The sequence below is a fragment of the Siphateles boraxobius genome, unplaced genomic scaffold, assembly GCF_051911475.1.
Source record: "Siphateles boraxobius isolate OS27281-9 unplaced genomic scaffold, OSU_SipBor_1 103, whole genome shotgun sequence".
Lineage (NCBI taxonomy): Eukaryota > Metazoa > Chordata > Actinopteri > Cypriniformes > Leuciscidae > Siphateles > Siphateles boraxobius.
In genome coordinates this window covers 552,501-565,707 of record NW_027508704.1, presented here as the reverse complement: position 1 = coordinate 565,707, position 13,207 = coordinate 552,501, and the positions used below count along the sequence as shown (strand labels likewise).

The window sequence follows — 13,207 nt, the reverse complement described above, 5'->3', positions numbered from 1 at the left end:
AGCAGGCACCTCGGCACCCTGAAACGGCGAACCGGCAGGGAAACCGAACTGACTGCTCTACGACCCCCCTCGGAGGATCGTTTGGGGACACTGACACCTTGGTGTCCTGAACGGCAAACCGGCAGGAAAACCGAACTGGCAGCGCTGCGACCCTCCTCAGAGAGTCGCACCCCAGAGGGCGCCGAGGAGAAACGATTTTCTCAAAAACCATCCCTACCCCGGAGGGGACCACCCTTTAGAAGCCTGATAGCCTCGGCATCAGGGCTTCCTATTGTCCAAGCTTTTTTTAGAGATAAAATAGTCCTCAGATCTTGCATATCTCTAACTGGCTAGACTGCTACCGCCACCCAAGTCCCCTTTGATTGTGGAGGAGCCCAAATGGCGATGCTCGCTGTGCTGCGAGGAGCTTAGTAGACTGAGACTGCTCCGCCCAGCAGTCTCAGGAACATAGATTGGTGAGGAAGAAACCTCTGGAACGCCGCTGAACGGTTTATTCTTAGTTTTTTGAAAGCGGAGCATCCGAAGAACAGATATCATTTTATCTTATTTTTCTTTACTTTTAAATCAGAAAAACGTATATATATATATATATATATATATATATATATATATATATATATATATATATATATATATATATATATCAGTCCGTGGCCACCAGCAGGAAAACAACCAAACTGGCCGTGTGCGACCCTCCTCAGAGAGTCGCCACCCAGAGGACGCAGAGGAGAAACGATTTCTCGAAACCGTCCCTCCCCAGTATAGTTTATCTGTTTTTGCACGACGCAATTCTCGAATAGCGTCAGTGCTGACAACCTCACATTCATCCATGTCTTTATAATTTACCCACCAGCGTTGCCTAATAAAAAATTTTATTTAGATGGCTGGTGGGTAACGTCGGGGTTAAAAATTATGACGCCGACTCGGGAGAGAGAAAGCTAGCAAGCGTCTCTTTAACCCGAGGCACTGTCATACCATGATGCTTAATACCCATAGCATTACTATAGTTAGACGTAGGGCATTAAACACATAAAATAGAAACCGACTTATTCCACGATCTTGACACCTCAGTGTGGTGTGGAGATAGGGAAAAACGGCAGTCCCCGACGAGGAGGCTGAGATACAGAGTTTTTCTGTTTTTAGATTTATTTCATCTAATAAACTCCTTATTTTCACTCTCATAAAGTTCAGCTGGCCAGAAAATATTTAACTAGCAACAGCACTAGATAAACCTCCTTTTAAAGCTCCTCTTTATTCAACAGAGTTATGAGCTGACTTATTTATTCATTTATTGAAAACTCAAACATCTGCCTTTTCTTAATATCTTTATTTGTTTTGTTCTCTTTTTCTAAACAAAACACTAACGATTCCAATTCCTCGGAACTGGAAATCGCCAGCACTGGATCTGGCAGGTGAAAGCTGAGATAGGGCGGAGCCCGTCCCAACCCCCGCTGTCAGATCCGTTTGCGAACCCCAAAATGCGAGTCGCCGCCGTGCATCGGCAACAGCGGGACCCGCGCGGGGAGCGCGAACCGAACCGTCCTCCTCGAAGAACGCCCGGCGGGAGCGGAGCGTCCTCACGGACAGTTTCTCGCAATGCTCACAGTCAGCCCCCTCGAGAACTGACTGTGGCATGCTCCACTCCCAAATAGTAACAAAAAGCTGATGTGTGTGTCCCCACCCGTGATATAACGTGGGCAGGGAACAACACAAAAGCTGCTTGCTCTCTTTTGCCATAATATATATATATATATATTGCAACTTGACAGACAACAATAAATATGACAAGGACAGAATACACAGATCGCTTGCTGAAGGCAACAGAAGCTGTCGCGGTCTGTTTTCTGGTGTGCTTTATAGCTTCCTGGTCTATGACGTCACCGCCTATGACGTCTCGCTCTTCCATTGGACTGATTATACACGTGCTTCACGACGCAATCACGCAGAGCGTTCCCACTGCGTCTCAACGCAGCTCGAGTTCCCTTGAAAGGGAACTTAGAATTCCGAGGAAAAGGTCAGGATTGAGCGATGTAAACCCAGAATTCCAAGAAAGAGGTCAGAATTGAGAGATGTAAACTTAGAATTCGAAGGAAAATGTCAGGATTGAGAGATGTAAACTTAGAATTCCGAGGAAAATGTCAGGATTGAAAATGTAAACCCAGAATTCCAAGAAAGAGGTCAGAATTGAGAGATGTAAACTTAGAATTCCGAGGAAAATGTCAGGATTGAGAAATGTAAACCCAGAATTCCAAGAAAAAGGTCAGAATTGAGAGATGTAAACTTAGAATTCCGAGGAAAATGTCAGGATTGAGAGATGTAAACCCAGAATTCCGAGGAAAATGTCAGGATTGAGAAATGTAAACCCAGAATTCCAAGAAAGAGGTCAGAATTGAGAAATGTAAACCCAGAATTCCAAGAAAAAGGTCAGAATTGAGAGATGTAAACCCAGAATTCCAAGAAAGAGGTCAGAATTGAGAGATGTAAACTTAGAATTCCAAGGAAAATTTCAGGATTGAGAGATGTAAACTTAGAATTCCGAGGAAAATGTCAGAATTGAGAGATGTAAACCCAGAATTCCAAGAAAAAGGTCAGAATTGAGAGATGTAAACTTAGAATTCCGAGGAAAATGTCAGAATTGAGAAATGTAAACCCAGAATTCCGAGGAAAATATCAGAATTGAGAACTGTAAACCCAGAATTCCAAGAAAGAGGTCAGAATTGAGAGATGTAAACTTAGAATTCCGAGGAAAATGTCAGGATTGAGAAATGTAAACCCAGAATTCCAAGAAAGAGGTCAGAATTGAGAGATGTAAACTTAGAATTCCGGAGGAAAATGTCAGAATTGAGAGATGTAAACTTAGAATTCCGGAGGAAAATGTCAGAATTGAGCGATGTAAACCCAGAATTCCAAGAAAGAGGTAAGAATTGAGAGATGTAAACTTAGAATTCCAAGGAAAATGTCAGGATTGAGAGATGTAAACTTAGAATTCCGAGGAAAATGTCAGAATTGAGAGATGTAAACCCAGAATTCCAAGAAAGAGGTCAGAATTGAGAGATGTAAACTTAGAATTCCGAGGAAAATGTCAGGATTGAGAAATGTAAACCCAGAATTCCAAGAAAGAGGTCAGAATTGAGAGATGTAAACTTAGAATTCCGAGGAAAATGTCAGGATTGAGAAATGTAAACCCAGAATTCCAAGAAAGAGGTCAGAATTGAGAGATGTAAACTTAGAATTCCGAGGAAAATGTCAGGATTGAGAAATGTAAACCCAGAATTCCAAGAAAGAGGTCAGAATTGAGAGATGTAAACTCAGTATTCCAAGGAAAATGTCAGAATTGAGAGATGTAAAACCAGAATTCCGAGGAAAGGGTCAGGATTGAGAGATGTAAACCCAGAATTCCAAGAAAAAGGTTAGAATTGAGAGATGTAAACCCAGAATTCCAAGGAAAAGGACAGAATTGAGAAAAGTAAACTCAGAATTCCAACAAATATGTCAGAATTAAGAGATGTAAACTCAGATTTCCAAGGAAAAGGTCGGGATTGAGAGATGTAAACCCAAAATTCCAACAAATATGTCAGAATTGCGAGATGTAAACTCAGAATTCCAAGGAAAACATCAGAATTGAGAGATCTAAACCCAGAATTCCAAGGAAAACATCAGAATTGAGAGATGTAAACCCAGAATTCCAAGGAAAACATCAGAATTGAGAGATGTACAGTAAACTCAGAATTCAGTGAAAAAAGTCAGAATTGCAAGATGTAATTTCAGTATTCTATGGGAAATAAGTCTCACAATTTTAAGAAACTCAGAATTCTTGAAAGTAAAAAGTCAAAATTGCAAAGATAAGAAGTCGCAATTACCATTTTTATTCCATGGCGGGTGTAAGCTTTAGTAAGCTTTCACTAACTTTAAAAAAAGGTTCTCAGCAAAAAGGCAAAGTAAAGTGCTGATTTCACCTTGTGTAGCATCTAATAGCTGATCATGTGAAATAAGTGGAACATTTCTTCAGAAACACTGGGAAAACGCATGTGGGAAAACATTAAGGTCTGGATTACGTGTGTAGTTCCTGGGCTGGATTTGTGAATGAGACCCCTCACTTCTTACAGAGGAAAGTGTGATACACAAACCTCATGTCTGCTGTACAACCTTCTATGACAACATTTTTATATGGCAGTAAAATGCCCATTATCAGTCATTAACTAATCGCTTTTGGGCCAAGAATCTAATAGAGTAACTGAAAGCAGATTAAGATCCTATATAGGCCTGCTGGTGCAAGACATAAACATCTACTGATGTTTCATGGGACTTTTGTGGAGTTAAATGCAAAACTGTTTAAATACTCATGGATTAAAGCTACACCTCTATAAATCAATGCATTTCATATATTAAAGATCATTATGTAAATTGTTTTACAGTGATATGCAAAAGCCGTAGCTATTTCAGCTGTCTAATTAAACAGCAGTTTGAAATGGACAGATGATTGCCATGCGCTGTAATCACCCAACACATCTGTAATGAGTATGTTGTGTACTGCCACGAAACTATAAACGCTACCAATATTATTCTGAAGTCTGAAGAAAATACATTGCTAACTGTCATCGAACCCCAGTGAAGTTTTGGGTGTTTTTACGGACTACCTTCTCAACAGTTGTCATACTATTGACAAGCACAAGAAAATCTGTTGATATTCATTCTATGGGAAAGTGGAAAGATTGTTTGGTTATAATTTATGCTCATATTTGAAGCAGATTGTGCAATTCACCAATAACAAACTCAATACACCATAGATTACATGTGTTGATTCAGTCACACCTGTTGAGATATAATCAGCGTCTGCCAGTAATGGTTCTTGGTTCACATTTTGTAGATGTAAATGGTTGATGTCTGAGTGCTTTGAGTGTTTTGTCTGGTGATTCATGTAGAAAATGAACTCCAAACAGATTTTTACATAGATTACAATAATAGCTTTGTTCTTCTGACACTCACAGACATTTTCCAGACTGTAGGCATGGATTGTTTTTTTAAATAAATGCACGAGAGAGACCACAGATCATTGTCCGCGCCGTTTCTCATTCATTCGCTTTAATCTTGAGAATAATACGAGCTCTTCCGTGACAGATAGTGACATCGCACCGTTTGTTATTCTACACCTCGGCCCAAACGAGTGCCTGTTTGTGTTGGTCCGGGGCAGGACTTCTGAACGAGGCCGGTGCTGGATGAGTTACGTCTCGAACAGCTGGACGCCTGCTGTATTCTTCCTCCAGCTGTTAGAGACGCAGGGAGGAGGCGTCCCGCTCAGATTAAAACACTGCAGTTTCTCAGAGATGGATGGAGTTTGTCAGGTTTCATCTGTCCGTCGTTCCCTCTGTGATGTAGAAGCTGAGCATGAGGACCTGGATTGGGACAGTTTCACCACATCTGTCACACTCCATCAGGTACTGCGTGTGTGTGTGTGTGTTCTCCTGATAATGCATGTTTATGGTGCCGGGTACGCCAAAGTCATGGGTTTGATTCCCAGAGAACGCCTACCTGTGAATGTTTACATTCACTTCACTGTTGAGTTGCTTTAGATAAATGTGTCTGACAAATTAATGCACTTTAATGTTGGAATTGTATCCTTGCATTTATATGATCATATAATGAACTAGATCACTTTTGTTGAAGAGTAAGTGCATCATTTCAGAATTGCAAAAATTGAATGTGAGCTTGCAAAACAATGCTTGTGTGTTGTGTATGGTTGTCAGGGCGTTGTTATATAGTTGCTAACGTGTTCAGAGTGGTTACTAGGTTGCTATGCAGTTGTTATGACATTGATAGGACAGTCCTTATTGGTCTTGACAGTCCTTATAAGTCAAAAGAGCACACTCCCAAATATGATATTCCCTAGATAGTGCTCAAAGTCCTTCCTTCAAACTAAGTCTCGAATGTTTTATCATCCGCCAGGTGGAAATCATAGCGGTGCCGTGGCAAAAACCACTAATTACTGTTTGCAAGTGGATCAGGGGTGTCTATGCATTGTGTTTAATGAATGAATCAACCGATACCATATTAAGCTTATATCCATAATGCATGCATTTTGCAGGTTTTTGACAAAAGTGGATACAAATTTCTATTAAGCACACACTTAACAAATGGCATTAGAAATATAATGTGGAATACACTTTTATACTTGACAAAGCATCCAAATATTGAACCATTGGTGTTATGTCTCTCTCAGACAAACATATTGCAGTTGGTCGTGTAACACTTCCATTCATGTCTTAGTTGATAGAAGAAAGTGTTATAAACAGAGATTTACTAGCTAGTCAAATACGTATGAGTGGGGGCACTTGTCAGGGTGATTGAATTCAGAGCACTATAAGCACATTTATGGAAAAAATATGCATAACGCATCCAGTGCCAACTTTGCAAGGACCCTCATATTTGTGTGTTTTTAACTTGGAACAGATACTTTAGCGATGATGACACTTATCTAAGTACAAGTTGCTAAGGAGAGATCAGAAAGCAGAGCTTTTTATGTCCTGTTGGGACTAGTTTGATAAATGATCCGCTTCGTTGAGAGAAGATCATTTTGTCGTTCTCATGCATTTAGAAGCCTCTGTCTTCAGATCACAGGACAATTGTGAACAGCTCTGCTGCTGGATACAAGGTTTTACATTTTAAACCTCTTTTGTTGCTTTTTTTCCTGTCGTGTCCCTCTGAATGTGTGTCTCCTGAGGCTGTTGGAAAGGTCACTTTATTTCTCAAATTTCTTTATTTCTTGTAATTGCAACTTGATCTATCATGTTGGCAATTCTTCTCGTAATTGAGAAACCTGAACTTTTTTCCCTAGTGATTTATTTCTCGTAATTTTGACTACATTTCTTTTAATTGTGACTATATTTCTCATAATTGCAACTATTTCTTGTAACCGCAACAAAATTTCTCATAATTGCGACTATTTTTCTCGTAATTGTTACTATTACTTGTAATTGCAGTTTTATTTCTTGTAATTTTGTCTATAGATTTTTTGTATTTGCAACTATATTTTAATTGTGACTGTATTTCTCGTAATTTCGAGGATTTTCTTGTAATTGCAACTATATTTCTTGTAATTGTGACTATTTCTTGTAATTGCATCTTTATTTTTCATAATTGCTATTTCTTTTAATTGCAACTATTTTTCTTGTAATTGTGACTATATTTCTCGAAATTGTGACTTTCTTTTAATTGCAACTATATTTCTTGTAATTGAAACTTTATTTCTCGAAATTGTGACTTTCTTTGAATTGCAACTATATTTCTTGTAATTGTGACTATATTTCTCAAAATTGTGACTATATTTCTCGTAATTGCAACTAGAGCTGCACGATTATGACAAAAATCATAATTGCCAATTTTTCCCTTGAAATTGTAATTGCCATTATCAATTACGATTATCACAATTTACATTGAATATATATAGGCATATTATAATACATGTTTACACAAAAAATGTTAACACACACAAGTACTGTCCCCCTTTACTTAACATACACATAAATTGTAAGAATGACTCATAGTAAAGACTAGAAAACATTAGGACTATGCTGCTAAAGCAATTAAATAGCAGTCCCAAACTAGTTTTTGTTAATGCAATGTTGATATGAGCCACCACATTCATTTAATAATATAAAAAATAACACAAAGTGAAAATAAAGTGGCTTTTTTGGGTTATGGAAGCGACAGTTACCATGGTAATAAATACACAATACTAACAAGAACTTATAATGAAACAGCTCCTGGTGAATAGAATGAAAATCATACCTGCACACTGATCTATATAGAATAATATAGATCAGTGTACCTGCATGCAAATCCTTCTCTGCTAACACGTGATTTATTGGTATTTTACTTTTATTTCGTGACTTAATAATTTACATTGTAACGACGTTGCATGCACGTAGTTTCTTTTGAACTTTATACAGTGAAGCGATACACACTGCGCGCCGCCGCATTTGCGCGTGCAATTGAAGAGTGCGCGCTACGAGCACAGTATACGGCTGACAGGACAGTAAAGTCCGTTTTTCTGAGGGGAAAGACTGTTTTTTTCAGCGTACACTTACGTCACTGCCTGGTATGTCATATTGTGCTGGGTTTTCTGAAGTAGTCGTGATTCGCCTCTCATAACATAATTATGCTCTAAACACACACACGCAGAGTAGATTTTCTTTTGTAATCGCGGCTTTGAACGATTACGTAATTGTGGCATCCGTAATCGTAATCGCAATTAGAAATTCGATTAATTGTGCAGCCCTAATTGCAACTATATTTCATGTAATTGTGACTATATTTCTTGTAATTGTGACAATTTTTCTCGTAATTGTTACTATTACTTGTAATTGCAGTTTTATTTCTTGTAATTTTGACTATATATTTTTTGTATTTGCAACTATATTTATTTTAATTGTGACTGTATTTCTCGTAATTTCGACAATTTCTTGTAATTGCAAATATATTTCTTGTAATGGCAACCATGTTTCTTGTAATTGTGTGACTATTTCTTGTAATTGTGACTTTCTTGTAATTGCATCTTTATTTATCATAATTGCTATTTCTTTTAATTGCAACTATTTTTCTTGTAATTGTGACTATATTTCTTGTAATTGCAACTTTATTTCTCAAAATTGTGACTTTCTTTTAATTGCAACTATATTTCTCGTAATTGTGACTATTTTTCGTAATTGCAAATATATTTCTTGTAATTGTGACTATATTTCTCGTAATTGTGACAATATTTCTCGTAATTGCAAATATAGTTCTTGTAATTGTGACTATTTCTTGTAATTGTGACTTTCTCATAATTGCATCTATTTCTCGTAATTGCGACTATATTTCTTGTAATTGTGACTATTTCTCGTAATCGCATCTATTTCTTGTAATTGCGACTATATTTCTTGTAATTGTGACTATTTCTCATAATTGCATCTATTTCTCGTAATTGCGACTATATTTCTTATAATTTCAACTATATTTCTCATAATTACGGTTACTTCTCGTAATTATGGCTATATTTCTCGTAATTACTACTAGTAATTATGGCTATATTTCTCATAATTGCGTATTTTTTTCTCGTAATTGCGAATATTTCTCAGAATTGGAACTTTTTTTAAAACTAGCAAATGTTTATCTTGCAAATATGACTTCTCATATTTGTGACTTTATAAGAAATAGTGACTTTCATTTGAAATTTCATTGTAAATTTGGTGAGGGCTGTAGTCAGGATCCTGCGGCAAGTTCATTTTATCCTTCTCATGCTTTTAGAAGCCACAGTCTTCAGATCACCAGATAATTGTGAAAAGCTCAACTTCTGCTTTACACTTTGAGCCTCTTTTGTTGCTCTTTTTCCTGTCATCACCCTGTGAAGTTGTCCCCCTGAGGCTGAATGCGGTGTGAAGTGTGAGACTCATCATTGCCTCTCGTTCTCTCTATCTCCAGGAGCAGGAGGGCCTCCAGCGAGCCGAGCAGCGCTGTGAGCATCTGGAGGAGCGTCTGGAGGAGCTGGAGAACACACTGACTTCAGCGGAGAAGGGGAAACAGGTACGACTGAGGAGGTTCACACACTCTGGCTGACACGCGTTTGACCCGTGCTCTTACTGTGCAGCGATTATCTGCTCCGATGAGGTTTTTCCAATCATGCATCATTAGTAGTCTGGAGAATATCATTTGAATGTGTATTGTAATCTTTCATGCTTCATGTTTTGGAGCTAATGTGCTACACTTTTTTTGTTGGAACTTGGGGCTAATCTAGATTTTAACTTCAGATAATAAGGAATCATTTATTTTCTTTAAAACTTGTAAGTATGCATTTGGAAACATTTAGGCAAAGCTATAATCATGGAAACTTTAAGGAAGCTTCGAGTAAAAAAGTGACTATCTTACAATTAGGGCTTTATTTCTCTTAATTGCAACTATACTTTTCATATTGAGACTTTGTCTTGTGATTGACATTATTTTTTGTAATGATTTGTCACTGTTAGAACTATTTCTCATTTTTGCAAATGTTTATCTTACAAATATGACTTCTAGTTGTGACCATTGAATGAATGCAACTTTATTTCATGTAATTGCAATTTTATATTTTGTAATTGTAAAATGTATTTCTCGTGTTTGCAACTTTGTCTCGTAATTGCGACTATATATTTCTCATAACTGCGACTATATTTCTCGTAATTGCATCTTTATTTTTCAGAATTGCAACTATTTCTCATCATTTCAACTATATTTCTCAGAATTGAAACTCTTTCTCGCAATTGCGACTTTGTCACAGTTGCAACTCCTTCTCGCAACTTATTTTTAATTGCTTTATTTTTTTGTTATTGTGACTTTATATCTTATAATTACAACTTTATTTCTCATCATTCAGACTGTCTTTCACTATATATTACAATTCACATTTGAATTTTGACGTAAATATTACCTTTGGTGAGGGTTGTTCTGACAGCAGTTGTCAGGATCTTTTAGCAGGTGTTTGTATGACATATTGTCCATGCTAAATGTGTATGATCCTGGCGGTAACGGTAACACACAAGACCAGACCTGTACAGCTTGTTTGCTCTTTTACTCTTCAAGTGAAAACTGTTTGTAGTCCATTTGTTGCCAGAGCAAACCTGTGGGTGACTTCATGTGTGACCTCAACTCAAACACAAATAGCAAAATTAAGAGCATGACATTCAGCTTTCATTGTTTCTAAATTGAAAACAAAACCCTTGAAATGTTCAAAAATATATTAAGTTCCTTAGGCATTGTGACATGATCATAATAATTGTTACCTTAACTGCACTTCATAAAGCAGTGCTGACTTCTAATTCAAGCTAGGTGTGCTACCTTTCAATTACAGCTCACAGTCCGTAATTTTTCCAGTTCTGATTTTGTCTCAACTCTTAACAATTTACAGTAACTGCAGATGTTTGGAGTGGAGATATTCATCTGCTCCTACTTCTCGTTTATGTCTATTTGAGTTCAGAGGGAAGTGAAATGACAGCTGTGTATAAGGATGAAAGTATTCGAGGAGCTTCTCAACCCTTCTGCTCTACATCTGCTTCTCAAAGCTCCGACAGGCCCAAACAAACACACACACACACACACACACACACACACACACACACACACACACACACACACACACACACACACACACACACACACACACACACACGCACACGCGCACACACACACATGCGCACACACACACACGCACGCACACACACACACACACACGTACACACACTCTCGTCCTCTATTAGTCCCTCATGTCGTTGTTGAAACAAATCACATACTGCCACAAAAGTCAGTGTGAGCCTTTTCTTTTTTTAATGAAATTGCAACTTTCGTGATTGCAACTTTTCATATTGAGACTTTAGTTCTTGTAATTGCAACTTTATTTCTCGTAGTTGTGACTATTTCTCATAATTGTGTGACTTTTTTACTCATAATTGTGGCGATTTCTTTTAGTTGCGACTTTCACTCATAATTGTGAATATTTCTTGTAGTTGTGACTATTTCTCGTAATTGTGTGACTTTATTTAGTGTAATTGTGTCTTTTACTCATAATTGTGACTTTCTTGTAGTTGTGACTATTTCTCGTAATTGTGACTTTCGTGTTATTGTGACTTTCTTGTAATTGTGACTTTCTTGTAGTTGTGATTATTTCTCGTAATTGTGACTATTTCGTGTAATTGTGACTTTCTTGTAGTTGTGACTATTACTCGTAATTGTGACTATTTCATGTAATTATGACTTTTACTCATAATTTTGGCTATATCTTGTAGTTGCGACTATTTCTCGTAATTGTGTGACTTTTTTACTCAAAATTGTGACTTTCTTATGATTGATTTTATTTATTGAAATTGTGACTATTTCGCGATGACAACTTTGTCTTCTATTCGTGACTATTTCTTGTAATTGCAACTATTTCTAATAACTGACTATTTCTCCTAACTGTTACTATTTCTAATAATTGAGACTTTATTTGTAGTTATTGCTACCATTTCTTGTAATTGTGACTTATTCTTTATTTCTCATGATGGCAATTATTTCTCGTACGGTAATTGTGACTATTTTTCATAATTATGAATATTTCTTGTAATTGTTACTATTTCTTGTAATTGTGACTTTATTTCTCATATTAGAACATTATTTCTCATGATGCCAACAAAATCTCATAATTGTGACTTTATTTATAATATTTGGACTTTATTGCTCAAAATTGTGACTATTATTACTCATAATTGCAACTTTATTACTCGTCATTGCAACTTTATTACTTGTCATTGTGACTTTAATCCCCATAATTGCGAATTTAATTCTCATATTACAAATGTATTTCTCTTATTGCAACTTAATTGCGACTTTATTTCTCATATTAGAACTTTATTTCTCATGATGGCAACTATTGCAACTTAACTTGTAATTGGGACTTTAATTCCCATAATCGTAAAATGTATTTCTCTTATTGCAACTTAATTGTGCCTTGTCACAGTTGCAACAATTTTTCCTAATTGCACGTTTGTCTTACAAATGTTGTTTCTCCAACTCCCTCTAGTCATCCGACTCTGTCGTGAGGAAGCTCTCCGAGGATCTCGCCCAGAAGAACGAGCAGCTTCAGAAGTTGCAGAAAGAGAAGGAGCACCTGGTGGAGTTGAGCCAGGTGAGTGTCGGGAAGTGACATGGGATTGCATTCTCTGTTAATGATCAGTATGAACAGTAGCAGTGTGTCCCACTGGTGACGCTTAGACAGATGTTGGACAGTTTTCAGGTATACAGTGGTGTAAAGGTCAGTCATGAGGCAATCAGCACAGGTTTTTCTTTTGCATGGGACAGACGCATCTGGAAGACAAGTTGGGGGTCGTTAACGGGTTAGCGTTCACTTCCCTCTGGCACAACAAGTCGTTTCCTACTTTAATCTGGAAAGTAACTTAGAGAGTTCAGGTCACTGCTGTGATTATTTCTTAAATAATGAAAAATATTTCCTGCAAAATGGTTTATAATGAGTTGCAGCTGTGAACTGCTCTGAAATTACTGATCAAAACACAGTGCATGGCTCGAATACGGCACTCTCTATAGTAATAGAAACGGATTTACATGTCATACAATTGATGAATTATTCATGTATTTTTTATGATGATTCAGAGCAAATGTTCCTCAGTACTTCAGAAGTAATATGTCTTCATGCATGCGTGTCGTGATG

At 37.2% G+C, this 13,207-nt stretch overlaps 1 protein-coding gene across 5 annotated transcripts in view; it reads left to right on the top strand.

Moving 5' to 3' along the window:
* The window catches only part of LOC143753337 (putative uncharacterized protein MYH16), a 104,580-nt gene that overhangs the window by 22,948 nt on the left and 68,425 nt on the right, over positions 1-13,207 (top strand). For 3 of the 5 annotated variants that reach the window (XM_077245673.1, XM_077245668.1, XM_077245696.1), the window contains 2 exons: positions 9,457-9,558; positions 12,563-12,667. In XM_077245673.1, the coding sequence (XP_077101788.1) occupies positions 9,457-9,558; positions 12,563-12,667 (207 nt within the window). The remainder of the gene's footprint in view (positions 1-9,456; positions 9,559-12,562; positions 12,668-13,207) is intronic. The other 2 variants (XM_077245688.1, XM_077245680.1) reach the window with 1 other exon arrangement.